Source organism: Rana temporaria, chromosome 7, assembly GCF_905171775.1.
Source record: "Rana temporaria chromosome 7, aRanTem1.1, whole genome shotgun sequence".
Taxonomy (NCBI): Eukaryota; Metazoa; Chordata; class Amphibia; order Anura; family Ranidae; genus Rana; species Rana temporaria.
In genome coordinates this window covers 78,512,480-78,537,699 of record NC_053495.1, presented here as the reverse complement: position 1 = coordinate 78,537,699, position 25,220 = coordinate 78,512,480, and the positions used below count along the sequence as shown (strand labels likewise).

Here is a 25,220-nt window from a genome sequence, read left to right as displayed (position 1 = left end):
GTACCTAGGTGGGAGGCCGCCTGTGGACCCTGTCTACCGTTCTTTGTCCCACTATTTGGTTGATCAGGCTTTGATTCTCCTTGTGTTCGAGGCGGTTGCAAAGTACTAGCCAACAACGCCACGACCGTGGCTTCGGTCTACCATGGGTATGCCAGCAGGCGGACTATTGGAGTCACCTGATGCTGGACCAGGGTGACTGGTTTTCTGTGCCCGGGGGTGTTTCGGCTCCCTTGCAGGCGAGATTATGGCTCAGCGGTAGACTAGGCAGTTGCCTCTGGGTTCAAGCCCAGGAAGATCTGTGTCGTTACGTGGCTCGGGCTCGCCTTGTTTTTTTTTTTTTTTTTTTCACTCGTGGATCTCCTGGCCGCTCGTCTCCACCGCAAGGGTGTCGAAGTAGTGACCAGGTCTAGTGCTCTGGTACTGACGCGTAAGTTGCGCTGGTGACCCTGTGGGGGTCGTCTGTATCAGCGGCCTTATACCGTTCCTCCATTTGTGTTGCTTCCTCAGGTGCTCCATAGAGTGGAGGCTGAGGGGATCCCGATGTTCCTAATCACTCCAGATTGACATTGGCATCCTTGGTACGCCGTTTTCGGGGCGCTTCATAACAGAGGTACCCTGGCCGTCGCCAGGTCCTTCTGTCTCGAGGTTCCATACTTCCTTCTGTTGTACAGTCACTAACTTACTCAATATGGCTATTGGTAGCTAGACTTTAAGGGACCGGGGTCTGTCTGACTCGGTCATCTCAACCATGTTGAGGGCATGGTAGTCTTCTTCCAGGAGAATCTACAGTCACACCTGGCAGACCTACATCTCTTGGTGCGAAGAGATGAAGTGACGTCCACGGACGTATTCGATGGCCAGGGTCCTGCTGTTTTTTACAGCTTGGTGTGGATCTCAAATTACTTTTAAGCACCGTTTGGGGGCAGAGTTCAGCCTTGGCTGTGTTCTTTCAGTGGCCCTTTGGGGCCGTTCCCTGGTGGGTACCTTTTTGTGCAGGGGGTTTGTCATATTCTTTCCCCTCTTGGCCCATCTCTTCCCCAATGAGTTTTGACTCTGGTGCTCTTGGTTCCTCAGGAGCTTTCCCTTTGGAAACTTCGGAGAGATTTTCTCTTAACACTATCTCGGAAGGTGGCCCTTTTCTTCCGTTAGAGGGGTCTCTGAGCTGGCAGGCTTGTCTTGCAAGCCACCATGCTTGATCCTCCATAAGGATTAGGTGGTGGTGCGCCCGCGACCTTCCCTTCTTCCGAAGGTGGTCTCGGACTTTCGCCTGAATAGGGGCATTGGAACAATCCTTTTTGCCCTCGGCCGGCGCATCCTACGGAGGTTGCTTTTCATACTTCAGGCGTGGTACGCGCTTTGCGGGTGTATCTACCTGCTACGGCTCCGTTTTGGAGATCTGACCCTCTTTTGTGTCAGTGTCTGGTCCACAAAGGGCCTGGCGGTCTTGTCAACCACCCTGTCTCGGTGGATCTGACAGACCGTCATACAGGCCTATGCTCTTTTTCCGGTCGCGGCACTTTCCACCAGGGCACCTGGTGCTTCCTGGGTTTTTCCGACTTCATACGTCGGTGTCACAGGGGTGCAGGGCGCCGACTTGGTCGTCCGTTCACGTTTTTGTTTTTCAAAATTTCCTGGTTGCTGTGAGTGCATCTTATGATGTTTTCGCCCGCTAGTGTTTGCAGGCGGCCGTTTGAAGTTGCATCTCCTCCGTTTGAGGAGCTCTGCTTGTTTTGGGATGAAGTTAAAATTGGTTTTACTGATATATTTCCCACCCCTCGTTTTGACACTGCTTGGGGACGTCCCACTTGTCAAGACTTAAGGAGCTGTGTCCGTCCATGGACGATAAGAGAAAATAGGATTTTTTGTACTCACCGTAAAAATCTTTTTCTCTGACGTCCATGGACGGACACCGCTCCCACCCCTCCTTTTTAGGTTTGTACTGCTTGTTACGAACTGAGGCTGCATGCTGCAGTGAGGAGGGTTATGTCTGGAGGGACCGCCTGTTCAACGGGGCGGGGCTGGGCTGTTCAACTCTGTTAATTTAACATGTATTTAACCATTTAACATGTTTCTGCCTAGTCCTCTCCTGTAAACAGGGAACATAACCCACTTGTCAAGACTTAAGGAGCTGTGTCCGTCCATGGACGTCAGAGAAAAGGATTTTACGGTGAGTACAAAAATTCCTAATTTTTGCACCTTTTTTGCCATCTTAATAACTTTGCAAATCGCAAAGGGCTTACATTAGGTGCATACAGATTTACCAGCGTATACGTGACATGATCCAATTCTGCAACCAGTCTGAGATAACGTCCATAGGGATCAGCACATTCCTGTAAAAGAGAACAGGTTAATGTGTCCTTAAAAACAATCATTACCCCATTTTTTTTTGGCAGTATATACGTGCGGAAATTTGGCATGTGTACATTTTGGGGGTTTTACACTACAAAAAAAATCAGTCTCTTGTACACATAAGACATCACACTTTGTATTCAGGGCAGTTTTCCAAAGAGCTCTAAGCTTATAGGAACTGTTTAATCCCCTCACATTATATGACATCAGCTTAAGAGTCATTCCACTGGTGGTTTGTGCAGCATTGCCATCTAGTGGTAGCTTTTAACAGTGGTAGGTTTGTACTAGGTATGTCCAGAATGGACAGGATCTGGAAAAACAATGTCCTTGCAACCTTCAAAACAAAAAGGGTAACCAACACGAAAAAAGTTTGAGCAGTAGGCGACCCAGAAAGGTTAGGCCGCTTGTCCCGCGGCAAACAGGTTACGGAAAACCATCTCGTAAGGAATTAAGGGAAAAAAATAAAAGGAATAGCCGAGCATCGGGTGTTATGAGTAAACACTCAAAATTGCGAAAAGGCTGGAAGCCACCAGGAAGGCAGTCCATTGGAAAGACTTCAGGCAGCATAACAGTCCTGAAAACGATTACTTATTCCTCCTGTTCTGGCGTTGGTTGTTGCGACCATGATGAAGAGGGTCAGGGTCTGCAGGGATTCCTTTAGCGGGGATTAGACACCATTTACGGAGTAACTCCAGCCCTTTAGTGATGCGATTGAATGCGATTCGTTCATTTCCACTATTATTTTTGCTGGAAAGCCCCATTTGTAGAGTATTTTATGATTGCGTAGTATTTTGGTGCTGGGGACCAAGTTGTTTCTAGCAGTTATGGTAGCTTGCGACAAGTCGGCATACATTGTGATTCCAGCAAAGGAATCAGGAAGAGCAGGGTGCTGCCTGGCATAGCGCATAAGCTGATCCTTTGTATGATAAAAATGGATTCTTGCTATCACATCTCAAGGGATTTGGTCAGGCAGGAACAAAGGTTTTGGCAATCTGTGGGTCCTGTCAATGGTGATATCCGCTGAGCTCTGGGTTGGAAGGGCTGTCATCATAAGTTTTCTCTTCCGTTCATGGACGGACACAGCAGCAATTGACCTTAGGGTATTATCCTCCCTTTTAGGAGATTGACTAGGCAGAAAAACTGCATGGTAAGTGTTAAGACACTCCACACAGTACAGTACCTCCCAGGGGGCGGATCCCCCGGGTACATCCCTCTCTCCATCATGCAGCCTCAGTTTTTTTTTCTGCCTAGCAAAATGAGATGACATGGCTCTTCTGGGCCCATGTGCTCTGGAGATTTTTTTGCTATTTTCTTGCTTTTCTTTTTTGTTTTCCTGCATTTTTGGATCCTGAGATTTACAATCAACTGCCGACTGGGTGACAGGCTGGATCCTCGATCCTTGTAGTCCCCCCAAGGACTCTCGCCTGCCAATTCTGTACCCCCGGAATGTACACAGCCGACAGAGAGCCGGGTGTAGCGACCAGAGTCTGTGTCTGAAATAGGGCACTCCAGACATGGATCATCTGGCGTCCCGACTCAATCAGAAGGTGTCGCGGTTCATGGCCAGGTCAAGAGACCCGTGGGCGGACGCATTGGACGCGTTGGTGGCGCCGTGGGGTCACTATTGCCTAATTTACAAAAAGAGGGGTGATAGGGGTGGGACTTTAAATGAGGCATATAGAGATACTACCATAGGCCTCCATCCCTGTAAATAGATAAAAAATGGGGGAGGTTGGGACTTTATATGAGATGCGATTTTAGCAATATGCAATTAAATATAAACATAGAAATAAAATGTTACCATGTGGCCAGGCTCAAAGTTGTCAACCAAAAAGCACTAAACCAAATTAATCTGTCTAACTGATGAAAGTAAAAACAGAGGTTTAGTTGCAAGTATTTGAAAATACCTGGGAAGCTGCAGCGCCTGCGACATGTCACTCTGTGTAACTGCAGTCCCAACTATGAATTTAAGGTCTCCTGAAAGGGAGCCCAGGTGTGCTATCGCCTAAACTACGCCTTCCCTCCTCTAAAGCTTCTTCCTCGTCTGCTGCGCAAAGTGGAAGCCGAGGGGATACCAACAATACTGATCGCTCCGGATTGGCCTCACCGTCCCTGGTACGCAGATCTGGTGCGTCTGGGGCAGACGTTCCTTGGCGCCTGCCTCTACGAGAGGATCTTCTGTCGCAGGGTCCTATCTTTCATCCTGCTTTACAGTCGTTGGCTTTAACGGCGTGGCTATATTGAGAGCCAGGTACTGACGGATCGAGGCCTGTCGGACTCTGTGATCTCTACCATGCTGCGGGCGCGGAAGTCTACTTCCCGGAAGATCTACCATCGTACGTGGAAGGCTTACATCTCTATATGTGAGGAAATGAATTGGCACCCTCGTACATACGCGATGTCCCGAATTCTGTTGTTCTTACAGCGCGGAGTGGAGCAGGCTCTTGCCTTAAGTACGATTTAAGGGGCATATTTTGGCCTTGGCTGTTTTCTTTCAGCGACCCTTGGCGCCGCACTCTCTGGTGCGTACGTTTGTGCAGGGGGTGCGACATGTGGCCCCTCCTGTGCGTATTCCACTGCCTCCATGGGACTTGAATTTTAGTTCTCTCGGGGGTTGAAAAGTCTCCGTTTGAGGACATTCGGAAAATCCCTTTATTGACTCTTTCCCAGAAGGTGGTTTTTCTGGTGGCAATTACATCGGTCAAACGGGTTTCTGAACTAGCGGCCTTGTCTTGCAAGGCCCCTTACTTGGTCATCCACAGGGATAAGGTGGTTCTGCGGCCGCAGCCGTCATTCCTTCCTAAGGTTGTTTCGGCCTTTCACATTAATGAGGACATTGTTCTTTCATCCTTATGTCCTCGGCCGGCGAACCCAAAAGAGGCCACGTTGCATTCCTTGGACGTGGTTCGAGCCCTACGGGTGTACCTGTCTGCTACGGCTCTGTTTCGGAGGTTGGATTCACTGTTCGTGTCGGTGACTGGTCCTAAGAAGGGTCTGGTGGTCTCGGCGGCCACCATTTCTAGGTGGATCAGACAGGTCGTGCTTCAGGCCTATGCCCTAAAGGGCCGGGCGCACCCCTTCCCGGTTACGGCGCATTCGACCAGGGCGATTGGTGTCTCTTGTGCTTTCCGCCATCAAGCGTCTGTTTTACAGGTGTGTAAGGTAACAACTTGGTTGTTGGTCCACACCTTCTCAAAGTTTTACAAGGTGGATGTGAGTGCATCTTCGAATGCCTCCTTCGGCCGCAATGTTTTGCAGGTGGCTGTTTAAGGTTGAAATTCCTCCGTTGTTTGTTTGCTGTGTTTTCCCACCCCTCGATTTTTGACACTGCTTGGGGATGTCCCTAATGTTAATTGCTGCTGTGTCCGTCCATGAACGAAAGAGAAAATAGGATTTTTGTACTCACCGTAAAATCCATTTCTCTGAGTTCATAGACGGACACAGCTCCCACCCCTCATTTGTTTGTACTGCTTGTTGACGAACTGAGGCTGCATGATGCAGAGAGAGGGATGTACCCGGGGGATCCGCCCCCTGGGAGGTACTGTACTGTGTGGAGTGTTTTAACACTTACCATGCTGTTTGACTAGGCAGAAAAACTCCTAAAGGAGGATAATACCCTCAAAGGTCAATTGCTGATGTCTGTCCATGAACTCAGAGAAATGGATTTTACGGTGACCAAAAGTTTGGACACACCTTCTCATTCAAAGAGTCTTCTTTATTTTCATGACTATGAAAATTGTAGATTCACACTGAAGGCATCAAAACTATGAATTAACACATGTGGAATTATACATAACAAAAAAGTGTGAAACAACTGAAAATATATTTCATATTCTAGGTTCTTCAAAGTAGCCACCTTTTGCTTTGATTACTGCTTTGCACACTCTTTGCATTCTCTTGATGAGCTTCAAGAGGTAGCACCCCATCACTCTCCTTCTTGGTCAAATAGTCCTTACACAGCCTGGAGGTGTGTTTGGTGTCACTGTCCTGTTGAAAAATAAATGATGGTCCAACTAAACGCAAACCGGATGGAATAGCATGCCGCTGCAAGATGCTGTGGTAGCCATGCTGGTTCAGTATGCCTTCAATTTTGAATAAAACCCCAACAGTGTCACCAGCAAAGCACCCCCACACCATCACACCTCCTCCTCCATGCTTCCCGGTGGGAACCAGACATGTAGAGTCCATCCGTTCACCTTTTCTGCGTCGCACAAAGACACAGGGGTTGGAACCAAAGATCTCAAGTTTGGACTCATCAGACCAAAACACAGATTTCCACTGGTCTAATGTCCATTCCTTGTGTTCTTTAGCCCAAACAAGTCTCTCCTGCTTGTTGCCTTTCTTTAGCAGTGGTTTCCCAGCAGATATTCTACCATGAAGGCCTGATTCACACAGTCTCCTCTTAACAGTTCTAGAGATGTGTCTGCTGCAAAAGGTGGCTACTTGAAGAACCTAGAATATGAAATATATTGTCAGTTGTTTTACACTTTTTTGTTATATATAATTCCACATGTGTTCATAGTTTTGATGTCTTCAGTGTGAATCTACAATTTTCATAGTCATGAAAATAAAGAAAACTCTTTGAATGAGAAGGTGTGTCCAAACTTTTGGTCTGTACTGTATGTTGTAAGCTTTGACGGTCTCAGGAACCCCTCTAAATTGTATATTGTTCCTGCGAGCCCTGTCTTCGATATCCGCCATTTTGAGGCGCATCGTTTTAATTTCTTCTTCCACCTCAAAGGGAGCATCCACAAGCGCATTATGTGCCAGTTTAAATTCCTCCATTTTCTGTTCTTCATAGTCCACTCTATTACTGACTGCAGTAACTTCCAGCTTAGTGGTCTGTATGAACGCTGCCATATCATGCTGGGGGGGGGGCCCCCGCAGGGTTTGCAGCATTTTCTGTATTGTAGTATCTAGAATGGGCTGCCCTGACGTGGGGGAGGTGTCTAATTGCTGAGCATATGTGGAGGATTCCTCCATTTCCTCCCCTGCTGTGTCTGCAAAAAATATTTTACTTCATAAATGTACATAAAAGTTCATGAAGTGAAAAGATGAAAAAATGTTTATAACATCAATGTGTGATAACAATCCACCCGTGCAATGGTTGATAAAATCCACCCTCATGTGAGGATTCTTCAGATTTTGAAAAGAAACCAAAGTGATGTCCACCATAGTATTCAGAGGGGGGATCCACCATCACTTACATGCAATTACATATTGGGTTACTGTGGTGAAGAAGGGAACACAACAGTGTATATTTTATTGTAAGATTTACATAGTATTTATATTGTTTAAATATTTGTTTAATTCTAATATGAGTTTCCATCATATTTTAGAATGTCAGTAAACATCAGATTCCCCCATCAGAGCCCCCCTACTTCAGAATCCCACATACATCATATTCCTTCATCATAGCCCCTATACATCAGAATCATCAGAATCCCCCATCATAGCCCTCATACATCAGATTCCCCCATTACAGCCACCATACATTGCATGCTCACCTTGCCTGCCGCTGGCTGGACCAAGATGGAGTGCCGCTCCGAGAGCTAACCTGAAGCCGCGGCCTTTCCTATGGTCGAGGCAGCGGCGCTCACAATCCGCTGATCACGTGGTGTGCCGAACCGAATATGTTGACCCGTTCGAATCATGGATCAATGACGATCCATTGCACCACTAGTAAAAACCTACCTTCTGAGCCTTTATACTCAGAGGAATGAGAATTGGGAATTACGGGAGAAAAATATACCTGCTCCTTTAGATTTATTGTCAGAATTTGCCAGGTAAAACCTGGGAAATTTTGAATTTATAAAGGAGGGGGAATATGATTTGGGGAAGTGTGTTTCTTGGAGAAGCAGAATGTCTGTCTATTTTTTGATCATTGTAATGCTGTAAAATTTTACGGCGTTTAACAGGTGAATTAATTCCCTGAACATTATGTGATGCAATGTACAACATACATAGTTACATAGTTAGTCAGGTTGAAAAAAGACACAAGTCCATCCAGTTCAACCACAAAAAAATAAACAAAATAAACACAATACAATCCCATACACCCAACTCCATACCCACAGTTGATCCAGAGGTAGGCAAAAAACCCCAGCAGAGCATGATCCAATTTGCTACAGCAGGGAAATAAATTCCTTCCTGATCCCCCGAGAGGCAATCAAATTTACCGTGTATCAACTTTACCTACAAATCTTAGTACTCAGTTATATTATGTACATTTAGGAAAGAATCCAGGTCTTAATAAAAACAATCTACTGAGCTGGCCAGAACCACGTCTGGAAGGAGTCTGTTCTACATTTTCACAGCTCTTACTGTGAAGAAACCTTTCCATATTTGGAGATGAAATCTCTTTTCCTCTAGACGTATAGAGTGCCCCCTTGTCCTCAGTGTTGACCGTAAAGTGAATAACTCAACAACGTGGGTTTAGGTGTGGTATGACACCTATGACTGGCCTTTACAGCAAGGAGCACATTCAAACCAGAGAAAATTCCCAGCTCAACTCGCCAACCAGCCTGCTACAAACCGAATGTTCCTGTCTAACAGTTTGCGTTAAAAACAGGTTAAGTTTGCACACATTTGCAAATGCATGCGTATGCTGCAGAGCTGTTCCAAGGCACCCCAATATTTCTGCAGTCTAATTCTTGTAAATTTATGAAAGTCAAATTGCATGACAAATCACAATGGTGTTAACCAGGGCTAATGCAACCAAGTCATTAATTACTTGAATTAGACTTTGGTGCACTTGCACTGGGAGTGTTTTAGTTGAACTGTGCCCAAGATCGATTGACAAACCACCCCCCCCCCCCCCCCCACTGGTCTGCACTCGTTCTGGACTTTAAAAGTTTACCTGGGCACACTTGAGTACATTTTCATGGAGGGAACAGACACACTCCCTGTACATAGCACACAGGAACAGAGCTGAGGCTGTCAATCACAGGCCAGGCACTCCCTGACACCATTTTTCTCTGCTCAGAAGAGACTCATGCTTATAGCAGAGGAACGGACAACCTACAGAAATTAATACTTGGTGCTCTGGATTGGACAAGTACATACTATAGAGGAATATGCTTTGTTCATATTTCATGTCTGAGGTTTACAACCATTTTAAGCCTGGTACATGCTACAAGTTTTTATTTGCTCAACCCAGTGGGAAGAATGGGGAAAATAAAATACTGATCGCCGTGCCAACATCATGAATGGTGAGGGGGGGTTACACCCTCTTTTGCCTGCAGGGTGACCCAGTCCCTTACATCATGTGCTGGTCCTCTGAGACCCCACCACTATGATGTCATGGGTACTGCCCCATGTTTAGTTAGAAGTTGGGTGAAGCAGCAGGAGCAGTCATGTTTAGCAGGTGGCAGGGTTTTTTTTTTTTTTTGTTTTTTTTCAAATCTAATATTTTTATTTTACAGCTCCAGGGATGGTACAATTCAAATAACACTGTGACGTAATACCAACCTATGAGCTTAACATATCCACATCATACTATGCTTCCAGTAATTGGTGTCGGTGTCAGTAGTGTTCATAAAATTCTCATCATTAGCATAGAGTACATATTCTAAAACCTAGTTTTAGTGTCCATAGACGTTAAGTGAGTTATCCCATATCTTTCCTATAGCAAAAGATACATCTGAACTGTCCATTACCTGAACATTATAGAAATAATAAACACAGAAAAAGGATGAAAAGAGAGGGACCCCAGGGTTCCCTAGAGGATACAGAGGGAAAAGGCAGTAGGTAGGTACCAGAAATGGGGGACTGAGAATTGGTGAGAAGAGGGATAGAAGAGGGGGAAGGGGGGGGTCAAAAACCCTGGAGAAGGATGTGCCTCTATGACCTAGAGCCATATATATGGTCGCTATAGACTCTGTTCATGAGCAGAGGCACACCTTCATTAGACAGAATGAACCTATTCCAGTGTCTCCATGCCTTAGCATGTTTTTCTTATTTATTTTGGGCCGTTAGGATTAGATCTTCTATTTGTATTTATTTTTATTCCACCCCAAGTAGCCAGGTCCCTACAGAGGGAGGCATGTTTTTTTTCCACAATATTGGAATGCAAGCTTTGGCGGCATTCAGTAGGTGTCTTAAAATCGATTATCACCTATTATAGGGTGTGATTTCAGTTGTGGGGGTAGTTTGGTCGTAGCACCACAAGGCCCCTTTCAGCATGACCCTAGTTTGTGCCTATTTTAGCTGCACCCAGAGGTTAAGCTTCGTACACACAACTATGTGGTTTTTCAGCTCTTTAGCACCACCCTTTGGGTAAATTCTGCTAATGTTGTGTTATGGTTAACATTTCTTCTGAGTATGCTTGTTTGTACTTTGGATTTTTTTCTGATGGACTTGTGTACACACGATCGGATAATCCGACATCACACATTTGTTGTGGAAAAATTTTAAAGCATGCTATCCCACATCTGTTGCAGGAAATTTGTATTAGCCGGCAACATCCTGCCATCACACTTTTCCCTTCGGAAAATCTGATCTTGTGTACGAGGCTTTAGTCTTAGTGTCTGTTCCAATCCATAATTCTCCCCAGGTGCACAGCCAGGTAATACTTCTGCAGATCTGGGAGAGCTAGGCCTCCATAGTGTTTTGGCAAGGTGAGGTATTGTCTGGCTAGACTGGGTATCAAGTGTGCCCAGATAAATTTAACGGAGAGTGAGTGAGTGCACTCGTTTAAAGTGGCATAATGTGATTTTTATCGGTAGGGCCTAAAACAAGAACAGGAAGATTTTTTTTTTCTTTTGTCTCTTGCAGGACTTATTCATTGTGATTAAAGATGGATTTAGTCAGGATTATTTTTAAGTAAAGGACTTGTCAACTTCGTAAATTCTTGCGGGGGTGGGCTGGGATCTGGAGGTTCCAGTTGCTAAAAATCCTCTTTAACGTGGCATATAGTTACCTTTTTTAAGTTGTTTGATTTTTTTTTTTTTTATAATACCACAGTTTATTGCATTGAGGACCATGTATTGAAACTAAAATTAGTTTTCCTTTAGACGTGATTAATGTCCTGTTTTACAGTAAGCGCATTTAAAGTCAGATTTGTAATGTGTGTTTTTTTTTTTTTTGCTGGATGGACTTTTTTTTTTTCATGCTGTATAAATTTGTTAAAGCTCATCTGCAGGCAGCAGCTGTCATTTTTGCCAAATGTCCCTCTCCCCTTTAAACCATCTCCTTGTTTTTTAACCCCTTTCCTTGTCCCTGGTTTTGTCCCATGTCATGACATCACAGGGACTGAGAAATTCTGAAGCATCAGAAACTGATAGAAAGAACCCATAGGCAATGTCTGTAGGCAGGCTTTTAGGGGGATATGGGGATCTGTAGGTGAGTAAGGGAGAACAGACAAAGCAGACAACTTCCCAGGGACATACAAGCCAACATTTTTTGCACAAAACATTTTATGCAACTCACTGCAAGTAAAATGTTCTTTGCACTTCTCTCTCTGCTCATCAACTCACATGCTCTGAAGCAATAGCAACAATGAAAAGAACAAAAACTGGACAGCCGCACTCCAAAATCGCTTAAAAAAGAAATGTCTTTTAATTTTCAACTGTACATACAGTCACTGCAAACCAACAACACACAGTATGGCCGACACGTTTCGCACTGGCAGTCAGTGCTTTTGTGCTCACATGCTCTGAAGCAATGGTCCCCTGAACCGAAAGTTATCTCCCTGTTTAACCTGTTCCCGCCTGGCCTATAGTAAACTGAAGGCTGAGCGGGCCTCCCGTCGATCTGGGTGAAATATGACGTCCTCCCGAATTGCGACCTGTCACCGGCTATGTCTGGATAACTGATTACTTCACCGGCCCACTGTTGATTAATATGTAAAAAAAAAAAATCTGATCACCTCACCAGAAGTACCATGTTGCTATGGTAACCTGTTGCTCTGGTCAAAGGGTGCTAAAAATGTTTTCCCCCAAAAATTACAACTTAAAAGAAAACTTGCCATGCCTCTTACTAAATACCTTGGGGTGTCTACATTCCAAAAATGTGTAATTTGGGGGCTATGTGTACTGTCCTGACGTTTTTGGTCCTCAAATGAGATTGTTACATCAGGATTGATCAGTTTTCAAATGTAGACCATAGTTTTGTGGACGCTATAACTTTTCTACAGACAAAATAATATACACGGATTTGGGTTATTTTCACCAAAGAAATGTAGCCAAATACATTTTGGCCTAAATTCATGTGGAAAGATTATTTTACAAAACGGGATTATTTTAGCAAAAAAAACAAAAAACCCCAGTGGTGAATACCACTTCCCGCCCAGCCTATAGCAAAATGACAGCCGGGCGGTGGTTAAGTTATCCTGACTGGACGTCATATGATGTCTTTGAGAATAACGGCCAGCTCGCCCCCGCAGCACGGCGATCGTTGGTGCGGCGTGTCAGTCCGACACACCGCAACACCAATCTCAGTAAAAAGCATCTTTACCACGTGATCAGCCGTGTCCAATCACGCCTGATCACAGCGTAAACAGGAAAAGCCATTTATCAGCTTTTCCTCGCATCTAACAGACGCGAGTAGAGGAGAGCTGATCGGCTGCTCTCCTGACAGGGGGTCTGTGCTGATTAATCAGCACAGCCCCCCCGATTCCCACATAGGAACACACGGTTAAGCTGATCATGCATGGCCACCAGGTATGCCACCCTGGAACACCAGGGATGCCAGTCGGTGCCCAGACATGCTGCCAATCAGTGGCCATCAGCAAAGCATACCAGTGCCATCTATCAGTGTCACCTCATTGGTCCCACCAAATCAGTGCCACACAGCATCTCCCCGCAGGGTTGTAGTCCCAAGAGAGGGGACGAGCAGGCTGACTAACTCCCAGCCAGAACAGCTCGGATAATGGGGGCAAGCTTACTGAGGAGAAACAAAGTGAGAAATTCAGACACAGAGAAAAAAAAAAATAGAAGGGAAATCGAAGGAAAAGGTAAGTGAACCAACAATGCACTAGCTTAAAAGAACCTATTTAGAAAATAAAAAAAATTACTTTCACAACCCCTTAAGTTTCCATTTTTAGGAATAGATATTGCTAATAATGTGAGTTTGATCTTGAATCCTTCTTTTAAATTTAATTTTTCTTTTTCTTTTTATTTTACTAGATGTGTGCTCACTGCCAGGAGCCTGGAGCCACACTTGGCTGTTACAACAAAGGTTGTGCCTGTTGCTACCATTTTCCATGTGCCACAGATTCAGGTAAGATGTACACATTGTCAGAGCTACAATATATTGCAGGGAAATGAAGCAGCAAAAGCTGCATCTTATTCATACAGTACAGGACACAGGCATACATTTTAGGTGACACTGGCAAAGCTTTTGAGGATGCACCCTGGGTGCCTACCCTATAAACTTCATAAGGTAAGTTTTCAGTTTTTATGCTCGTGTCCTATAGTGACAGACATCTTTTTCTTTACAGAGAAGTTGTTCTTGGCTTAACTTGTTTTTTGTATTTGGATTCTTCAATCAACTCATCACTGTCTTTTAATACAGCACTAGATGCAGTGCCTCTAGCACCATGGGGATGGCCTGTAAGTTTGCTTTGGACACTGCAGGCACATGGGCCCTCACTAGGCACTCACTGTGCATCTTGTAGTCTTCCACTGGGTGCTATAAATGTTTAATGCTGTGGTACATCCCTCTGGATCTCAGACCTACTCCAAGGGTATGCCCTTCATGAGGGGCAAAGCTTGGACCCGCAAAATAGGGACAAGCATCATTATGGGGTAAGACAGGGTCATCCTTTTTTCCCTGACCATCACTTCGATCTCAGTCTCGGGTGGATGGCCAGATGTTACATCACAGTACCCATTTAGGATATTCCCTTGGTTTGCCCTTCTAACAATGTAGACTTTCCAGTCACCATTATTACAAAGAGACCTTCCTCATCCTTTACAGTGGCAGGGTAGTCTGGGCCCAAGGCCATCCTTGCTTATGTTTTGGACAACATTGATCTATAAGAAAATGCATTTTAAAGAGTGCGCACAAGGATCTGGCATAGACACATTCTCACTGTATCGCAATTCATAATGATGTATTCGACTTGTTAATGGTGGTTTATAAAGTCTTCAGTGAGCGTTCTGAAGATTTGAGTAATACTATACTAACTGTGTGCACGACCAGTACTTATCTCTCAAAATGTCCTTCAAACAGACTAGCTAAAAGTTCTGCCCGATATATGCTGGCAACCAGCTAACTTATTTTATAAGATTGCGAAAGTACATTTCTTGTAGAAGACAAAGTGTCACTAATACACTTCTCAAAATGTAACAGTGAGGCAGCTAATGTGATGTGACTTGTTATACAAGAGAGCTTGAAAGTGCAATTATTTTTAATAAAATGCACTTTTGAAGGCGATAATGCTGTATGTATATTTATTCTCTATATTTGCTTTATGTGCGCCCCATGGACTTGGAGAGACAGGAGGCTCCAGTTTCGAAGAGTAGCTCCACTTTTGTTGAGAAAAAAAAACCTTCCACTCTGGGTGATCAATGTACATCATTGCAAGGATGTTACTTTTGTTGCAGAGTCCTACCTTTTATTCTAAAGAGAGGTTTGTCTGTGTCCATGTGCAAGGTGACTCTAATGGGTGTGGTTTCATAATTCTCAATCAGCTGCAGGGCTCTGAGGAAAACTGCAGGGTGGGCAGAAAACCAGGGGCAGAAACGCTAAGACAGAAAACCAGGGGCAGAAACGCTAAGACAGAAAACCAGGGGCAGAACCGCTATGACCGAAAACCTGGGGCAGAAACGCTATGGCCGAAAAACCTGGGGCAGAAACGTTATGACAGAAAAACCTGGGGCAAACGTAATGACAGAAAAACCTGGGGCAAACGTAATGACGGAAACCTGAGGCAGAATGGTATTATAGAAACACCGAGCCTGAAACGCTGAGGCAAAATCTGGCAGAAACCTGGGGCATACATGGTATGAGAGAAGGCTGCACCTGCAACACCGAGGCAGATATGCAACAACAAATGTTGTGACAGAAATCGTGTGGCCCGAAACGCTATGACAGAAAACCTGGGGGCAGAACGCATGATACTATAGCTATGTAAACGCATGAGTGACTACCATGAGACACGTAAACGAATGAGCGACTACCATACGAAACGTAAATGTATGAGAAAAAATACCATGAGCCACGTGAATGCATAAGAAACGTCATTGCATGAGCAACCACCATGAGAAATGTCATCGCATGAGCAACCACCATGAGCAACGTCATCGCATGAGCAACCACCATGAGCAACGTCATCGCATGAGCAACCACCATGAGAAACGTCATTGCATGAGAAACGTCATTGCATGAGAAACGTCATCGCATGAGAAACCACCATGAGAAAGTCATCGCATGAGAAACCACCATGAGAAACGTCATCGCATGAGAACACCATGAGAAACGTAATCGCATGAGAAACATCATGAAAAACGTCATCGCATGAGAACACCATGAGAAACGTAATCGCATGAGAACACCATGAGAAACGTAATCGCATGAGAATTGTCATCGCATGAGAAACGGCCTTGCATGAGAACATGTATGGTACTAGAACGTAACCACTTGAACATAACTAGCCTGAGAAACGTAGTCGCAAGAGAAACGTAGTCGCATGAGAAACGTAGTCGCATGAGAAACATAGTGACAGAAACACCAATGATGGAACCAAATGATAGAAACACCTGGACTGAAAATGCTGAACAGTTGGCTATGACAAATTGCATGCAACGCAAGGGAATACTGCCCATGTGACCCATGGAGATGCGGGAGAACAGCCCCCCCATACCTCTAACTTGGAGAAAAGGTGGACTCCCCCCCCCCCTAAAGTTGCCAGCATAACCTCCGGAGATACGGGTGGATAGCCGCCCCCCCCCTAATGCTGCCAGCTTGTGACACCCTTCAGCAGTGACAATCACCCCCTGTGAGAAGTGGATGGATGCGTCCCCCCCCCGTGATAACCAGCTTGAGCCCCGGGAGGAGTGAGTGGACAAGCGGGCGGCCATGCCCCCCCCTTTATCAGCCAACATGGCTACCCCCCATGACACTGCGTGGACGAGCGGCGGCGCCTCTAAGTTCCTGCGGCGCATGGAGTGGTAAGTGGATGGATGGGCTGCTTGCCGGCCGGCCCCCCCTCCCTCAGCGTGAGTTTGAGAACTGACAGGGAGGAGGAGCGGAAGGCCCCCGCAACACGCCGGTGTGTGCCCGGAAGAGTGGGAGGGAGGTTGGATGGCCCCCCTCGTGTGCCCGGAGAATTGCAGTGCCCCCCTGTGTGAGCCCACAGATAGCCCAGGGTGGAAGGCGGCTCACGCTCCCCACATACCGCCTGGTACTCGCCCAGGGAGCGGACGACCCCTCCCTCCTCCAAAGCCGACGGCTGAATGGCGTCTGCTGATGCTGACATGACACACCCCCCTCCTACCCAGAATCGACGGCGAACCCAGCCCTGACAGGGAGGGAGTCTTAAGTACCCTCAGACTCCTCCCACAAATACAGGCTGGCATGCAGCCGGCCTTCTAACATGTATGACTTGCATGGAAAAGGTGTCTTTATTAGTTTGCAACGGTTGCACCTTGTTATAGAAGGGTTATATAAGAGGTGTATAGTGTTTATTTCTCAAGCTGTGCGTGTGTACCAGGGTTTATTGAATACATCAGCTATTTATAGGTAATTTTATTTTTTTGAGTGCAGTGGGGATTTTTAAAAAAAGTATTTTTTTTTTATTAACTGCTTGCCGACCAGCCGCCGCAGTTATACGGGGGCAGGTCGGGTCGGCTGCGTGCGATCACGTAGATATACATCATCTCGCAGTTCAGCCAATAGGAGCGCTCGCCCCTGATGCCGACACGCGTGCCCGGCGGGCTCGATCACCGTCGCGCACCTGCGATCGCTCGTTACAGAGCGAGAACCAGGAGCTGTGTGTGTAAACACACAGCTCCCGGTCCTGTCAGGAGGAGAAATGACTTTTATCGTCTGTTCATACAATGTATGAACAGCGATCTGTCATTTCCCCCTAGTCAGTCCCACCCCCCCTTTAGTTAGAACACACCCATGGAACACAACCCCATTCCTCGCCCCCTAGTGTTAACCCCTTCCCTGCCAGTGGCATTTTTATAGTAATCAATGCATTTTTATAGCGCTGATCGCTATAAACATGCCAATGGTCCCAAAAATGTGTCAAGTGTCCGCCATAATGTCGCAGTACCGGGATGACACACTGCCTGGACTGATCCTGGTGACATCAGCTGAGAGTAGACTTCAGACCGATCTCCGCTAAAAAAACGATCACAGAAGTGCAAAACAAATTGCACTCCTGTGACACAGAGGAAAAGCCCAGCCTAAAAATATAAAAAGCTGAAAAAAGACATGGGTCTATGTATGTGTGCGCATATGCACGTGTGATTTATTTGTTTATTTTATTAATATTTCCTATAGTCCTGTATATTCTGGTTCCTGAGGTGCTGTAGTGACCATCGGCTGGAACTGAAGATAGTTTAGGCACATGTTTGTCACCAGCACACAGAGGGCCGCCGCCTCAGGGCCACCGAAGAGACATCCAGTTCCTCATTCATTATAGTATTAAAGTTACCACAGATTATTAAGCCACCTTTTTGCATTTGTTTTGCCTTCTTGATAACCTTTCTAATAAACCTTATGGGCCTAGCATTAGGAGCATATACATTTACCAACGTATAGGTGACCTGGTCAATTTCTGCAATTAGTATGAGGTAGCGTCCATAGGGATCAACATAGACCTGCAACAAAGAAAAGGTTAGTGTGTCCTTACAAGCAATCAGGACCCCATTTTTTTTTTAACTATTCATAGCTGTAAAACGTGCGGGAATTTGGCATGCGTACACTTCGGGGGATTTGTGCTAGAGAAGTGGGTTTCTTGTACGCACAGTATATCACACTTAGCTTCTATAGCTGACTTCCAAAGGGCCCTGCGTTTATAAGGGCTATTTAGTCCCCTTACGTTGTGTGACATTAGCTTAAAGCGGTGGTTCCCCCTTAAAAACAACTTTTTTTTATTCCACTGCCCCCCCACATTCCATCACGATTAAGGCACATATTTTTTTTTTCCTGCTGTACATACCTTACTACAGCATATTCACCCGTGCATCCGGGTTGCGAGTCCCGCGGGAGTGGGCGTTCCTCACATGCTGTTGATTGACGTTTTGCCCAAAAACGAGCTCTCCCCCCGTCGCGTAAGCCGCGTCACGGTTGGCGAAAGGAGCCGAACAGCGATGTGCATGCGCAGTATAGCGCCGACTCGCCGTTCGGCTCCTTTCGCCAACCGTGACGCGGCTTACGCGACAGGGGAGAGCTCATTTTTGGGCAAAACGTCAATCAACAGCATGTGAGGAACGCCCACTCCCGCGGGACTCGCAACCCGAAAGCACGGGTGAATATGCTGTACTAAGGTATGTACAGCAGGAAAAAAATAATAAGAGCCTTAATTCGATTGTAATGTGGGGGGGCAGTGGAATAAAAAAAAGTTGTTTTTAAGGGGGAACCACCGCTTTAAGTGTCATTCTTCTGGTAAGTTGAGCAACACCTCCATCTAGTGGTAGTTTTAGGTAATGACAGGCTCAGTCTAGGTATATTTAGATTGCAGATAACAAAAATAGGTAGAAAACATGTCCGTGCAATTTCTGAACCAAAAACTGTTTCAGAATGGTCAGGCCGCTTGGCATGCGGCAAGCAAGTTACGGCAAACATCTCGTAACCAAATAAAATACCCGGTAGACAAAAAAGAAAAACAGTAACAGCCGAACATCGGGTGCCATATAGGTTAAAAAAAAAAATATATATATCAAAGACCTCAGAATCAGGCCAGGCTGATATATAGGGAAAAGAAGGATGTAATAATCCTTGAAAGGCACAGGAAGGTAGATCTCAGAAGAAGCAGCAGGAATTTATGCAGTTCTGCAAGCAGAAGTTACTTACTCCTCCTGTTCTGCCGTTGGGGATTGCGATTTTGGAGAGAAGGGTCAGGTTCAGCTGGAAGACCTTCAGCAAGGATCATACGCCATTTTTTGAGGAGGTTGAGACCTTTATCCAGCGATGTAATCGAGTGCGACTCATTATTCATGTCCACTAGTAGTTTAGCTGGGAAGCCCCATTTGTAGAGGATTTTATGATTCCGTAGGATCTTGGTGAGAGGGACCAAGTTATGTCTCGCAGCCAGTGTAGCTTGTGACAGGTCAGCATAGAGTGCGATTCGGGCGAAGGTGTCAGGTAGTGTGGGGTGTTGTCTGGCGAATCGCATAAGTTGATCCTTAATGTGGTAAAAGTGGATTCTTGCTATTACATCTCTAAGGATTTGGTCAGGCAGGAAGGATGGCTTGGGCAGTCTATGGGCCCTGTCTATGATGATGTCGGCTGGGCTCAGGGCTGGAATGGCTGTCATCAATTTTTGCAGGTAGAGTGTAAGCTCTGCAGGTTTAACAGTCTCAGGGACCCCTCTGAATTTAATGTTTCTTCTTGCCCTGTCCTCTAAATCTGCCATTTTGAGGTGCATATGTTTGATTTCCTCTTCCACATCAAAGTGGGCATCCACTAGGTCAGGGATATGCAATTAGCGGACCTCCAGCTGTTGCAGAACTACAAGTCCCATGAGGCATAGCAAGACTCTGACAGACGCAAGCATGACGTCCAGAGGCAGAGGCATGATGGGACTTGTAGTTTTGCAACAGCTGGAGGTCCGCTAATTGCATATCCCTGCACTAGGTCATTGTGTGCTAATTTAAACTCCTCCATCTTTTGCTCCACATACTCCACTCTTTTGCTGACCGCAGCTATTTCCCCCTTAGTGGTCTGCATGAATGATGCCATGTCACATTGTAGGGCCCCCCTCAGGGTTTGCAGCATCTCCTTCATAGTGGTATCCACAATAGGCTGCCCTGATGTGGGGAATGCATCTAGCTGCTGGGCATATGATGAGGATTCCTCCATGTCATCTCCCTCATTATCAGCGCCATCCCGGGTCCCTGAGGCCTCCCCAATCCTCTGTTTTTGTTTGGCAGGGCTGCTAAAGGGGGATGCAGGTGCTGTGTGGCCATGGGAGTGTGACTCACCCGAGGATGGCTGTGGATTCGATGCCGCCGCGTGTGTGGGATCCGAAGCGTGGCTCCCAGCGCTGGCGCCATCTTGGATTTCTCGGCTCCCGGCTGGAGGGAAGAAATCAGTCAATTTTCGGGGTCCCTCTCTCTCCTTTCGCTTGTGCATCATGGCCAATGCGTACCCCGGCTTCTCCTATATTCCGCAGTTGCTTTTGGGGTGTCTTTGTGTGCTGTGAGCCGCTTTCTATCACCCGGTGTGTCAAAGCTCACCTACCACACATCCATCAGCTCTGGCTGCCGGCTCCGCCCCCATGGAAACATTTTTAACAGGGATGAGAAGACAGGCGGAGAGAGAAGGAGATAAAGTCTCCCGGAGGCTAAGACGAGAAAATATGATGAGGCGTATGTAGCGCTTGGCTTCACTGTGACTACGGTGGGAGACGAGGAAAGACCGGTGTGCTTACTATGTCTAAAAATGTTGGCAGCGGACAGAATGAAGCCAAATAAGGATAATAAGAATACAGTGTTATGCAGAGGTGTACTTATAACAATTTTATAGACAAATGATACTATTTACAGTCGCGCGGGGGGGCGGCGCAAAATGTTTTCTTCTTCCTAGGGGGGGCGGCGCAAAATGTTTTCTTCTTCCTAGGGGGGGCATGACAGAAAATAATTGAGAAGCACTGCTCTAGAGAAATAATTTAGAGGTGTTTCCTTGTAACAGGAAGAGGTTGTGGGACTTTGAGTGATGCATGATGGATAGGTGTAAACGATGTATTGATATATGAATAAATAAAAGCCTGGTCAAACCTCAATCATTAAAGTCGTAATGACAAAAATTCATTTAAATATCAAAAATTTATTTTTACAAAAAATATAAAAGAAATATTTAGTACATATTAAAAACATTCAGACTAGAACATGGGAAGAATACTGCACATGCATATAGATGCAAATGGTCTTCATCACAGCCCACGTCAGGAACCCGTGGAAGGTTATAGTCTATGTAAGTAAAAAATATGCCAGTAAGGTACCATCACAAAAAAGATTTATAAGTACAGTGCACCAATATATCAGAAAAAGAAGGAACAAGAAGAAAAGTGGACCATAAACATACATATGAGCAAGGTATATAAAGCAGAATTAATCATTGCAATATAATAGTAGATAACATGATGAATATCAATGGACCGGATTGATGCAGTCTGTGGACTATGGGACAATCCTTACCTGAGGAGAATGGGGTAAATGGCCGTGAATAACAACCGTGGCGATGTCTATGTCCCAGATGAAATTGTTCCCAAATAATGGGAGGGACCCCTGCACAGCTGTAGCTGAGCAATCATGGGACAAAGAAGCCAATGGGCTAGCCTTGAAAGGGAGAGAGGAGCCGGAGGTAGACAGAGACTGAAAGTGAAGGATATATGTATTATATTCACATTACAGGAATGCAGGATAGTTAGTAGCGCAATGACATTGAAGATGACTAGTCTAATGGCAATAATCACTTACTGATGTTAACTGATGAGAGTTGTGCACGCAGAATGGGCTTATTCAATAACTGGACATTTCCAAGAAAAGTGCGTCTTTATGGGACATGCACAATGACCAGAGGTTACTCTGTCCGTGCTGCATAACACAAAAAGATCTAAATTACATGTATGTATATATATATATAGTTATAAGGGTGTGCAAATTCTACTTAACATCATTAATAAGTCTGCATACAGGGCGGCACATGCTACCGTGCATACAAATATCTATTAGAAAATGTTCCAAATGGACACAAATAGAAAAATGAAAAATAAAAAATATATAATAATAGAAATAATATTTTTATTACCTGGTTCATAGAGCAACAGAGCCTGCCAATGATATAGCAGACCAAGGCGCTAATGTGCCAGATAGATCAAAGACCTGTATTCAAAAAATGAAAAAGTGAAGGAGATTGAAAATCAAATAATACTAATATAAATACAAGATGTGTAGTGACTGACCGAGTCAGTCACCAACAAATTCAATTTGGCAAGGATATTGTGCACAGAGAGAGCCTACCTATGTCCTGCGTGAACCTCAGCAAATGATGTAATGACTCCTCTCACAGAGCTCACGCTGATGTGTCAGCTGTTGAGCTCATGTTATACTGCTCGCAATCAGGCCATGATAGGCATAGCCTGTGTGTGGAGCAGTATGCCTAAGAACAGTGGGCGGGAGTATGTGGCGGCCGTCATAGGGGAATCCCCTGTGTTAGCCGTCAATCCTGCGCAAGCGCAGAAGAGCGGCGTGTCACAGAGGAGGAGCGTGGGCGTCAATGATGACGTCCATTGCTTAACCAATAGACGCTGTCACTGGGTGGACCTGAACTAGCACCCGAGCCTCCGCTCGGATTCAGCGATGCAATGTGCATAGCTGGTGCAGGCCCCCAACCGCCCACTGAGGCTAACATAGATGGAAGGCTGTTGTCTGCATGGAAAGCGCAGTGGAGTGCAGGGAGAAAGCGCCGGATCGGCACACACGGCAAGGTGGATGTCACCTATTCCTCCATATAGATAAATAGGAAAGAGGAAATGAAAAGGAAAAGGAAGGATAGGAATAATGAGAAAGTAATATAATAAAGGGGAGCGGATTGTAGCAGAATCCACAGCTCACAGCACCGGTCCACTGGAAATACAAATAAAATTAATAAAGAGTTATTTCATTATCTTTAATATAAATCAATTTATACAAAATGAGAAAATAAAAATAAGTTGGTAATCGTTAACAATACATAACCACAGCTACATATCTGCATACTATAGTTCTATAATGACAAAGTGAGAGCACACTGGCAATGTGCACTTGAGAGTGTTTTCAGACACCAGCAGTGTATTATTCAAAAATGTCATAAGTGTTGTAGATTCAAAGGTATTGGTACTCAATTCTACATGGCTAAATAGCCAAGTGGTATGGGAGAAAAGAATAATCGTAGTGGGGGACAGAAGATGGCAATAAAGTGCCCAACTTGTTGGGCCATTTGGTTTATTGAATTATTCAAGAAATTGCTTATAACGGATATTTTCATTGAACCCGGGATGCTGGGTAGCCCGTAGCGTATAGATCCATCTTGCTTCTGTCTGTAGAAGGCATTTGCCGGCATCACCTCCTCTTTCGTTTAAGGCAGGGGTCTCCAAACTTTTCAAACAAAGGGCCAGTTTAATGTTTTTCAGCCTTTAGGAGGGCCGGATTGTGGCCAGCGGGGGGCAGAAAAAGCCCTGGGCCCAGCATTGGTGAGAATAAATATGGCCTCGTAGTTTGCGATCGGTAGGATAAGGAGTAGGGCCCCTATTAATAGGAGTAATTGTATCTCATCATTGGTATCAGTGGAAGAAAAAGTGCCCCTCTGTTGGAGTCAGTGGGATGAATAGTGATTCATATAAGTGGGAGGAATAAAGCCCTGAGGGCCGGATAAAGGCTAGCAAAGGGCCGCAGTTTGGAGACCCCTGGTTTAAGGGGATGTGTGCTAAAGCATAGAAGCCTAACATTGCATGATTGTGATTGTGGAACAATCCAATATGACGGCTAATGGGTGTCTCCATCAGTTTTTTTTTAACCGCTAGAACATGATCTCTTATTCTACAAAATAAGTTTTGTTTTGTTTTTCCTACATAATATGCTCCACAGTTGCCTTTCATTAAGTAAATTATTCCTACTGTCTGGCAGGTTGCACGGAATTTGGGTGACCGAGTGTCTCCATTTGGAAGGATAATGCTCTTCCCTTTCAAAATATATCGGCAGAAATTGCATTTGCCGCAACGGAATGTGCCATTCTGAGTAGGTTTTGGTACCATTTGTACCGCGTAATGGCTTGAGACAGCTTTGTCTCTAATTGATGGAGAGCGCTTGAAAGTGATCTCTGGTGTTGCATTTATGAACTTATTTATTTTATCATCTGAGGTAAGTAGGTACCAAAATTTACTGTATATTTTGTGAATTAATCTGTGTTGACGGTTAAATCGGGTAATTATTCTAGTAGTGTTCGTTTTAGAAGCAGTTTTAGATTTATAGATAAGGGCATTCCTTTCTAGTATGCTTGCTTTATTGTAAGCTCGACGCAGGCATGTCTTACTGTAGCCGCTATCCTTTTGTATGCACGGTAGCATGTGCCGCCCTGTATGCAGACTTATTAATGATGTTAAGTAGAATTTGCACACCCTTATAACTAACACACACACACACACACACATATATATATACATACATACATACATACATACATACATACATACATACATACATGTAATTTAGATCTGTTTGTGTTATGCAGCACGGACAGAGTAACCTCTGGTCATTGTGCATATCCCATAAAGACGAACTTTTCTTGGAAATGTCCAGTTATTGAATAAGCCCATTCTGTGTGCACAACTCTCTTCAGTTAAAGCGGTGGTTCACCCTCCATAGCAACATTTTAGCATAAATTAAGGCATAGTAGCGCGAGCTACAGTATGCCTGTCTTGATTTTTTTAGCGTGGTACTCACAGTGCAATCGTACATTGAAGATTCCGACTCCCCGCGGGGAATGGGCGTTCCTATCCAGACGGAGGATGATTGACGGCCGGCTCTTCACGGCGCTATACGGAGCCTGCGCACAGACTATGCGCAGGCGCCGTGAAGAGCCAAGCATATTTCGGCAAATTTACGGAGAAGCGTGACGTGCCAGAGCCGGCCGTCAATCATCCTCCGTCTGGATAGGAACACCCATTCCCCGCGGGGAGTCGGTATCTTCAATGTACGATTGCACTGTGAGTACCG

At 45.3% G+C, this 25,220-nt stretch overlaps 1 protein-coding gene across 4 annotated transcripts in view; it reads left to right on the top strand.

Annotated features, from left to right (window-relative positions):
* The window catches only part of TCF20 (transcription factor 20), a 531,880-nt gene that overhangs the window by 360,554 nt on the left and 146,106 nt on the right, over positions 1-25,220 (top strand). For all 4 annotated transcript variants that reach the window (XM_040359596.1, XM_040359600.1, XM_040359598.1 and 1 more), the window contains exon 4: positions 13,476-13,569. In XM_040359596.1, coding sequence (XP_040215530.1) covers positions 13,476-13,569 — 94 coding nt within the window. The remainder of the gene's footprint in view (positions 1-13,475; positions 13,570-25,220) is intronic.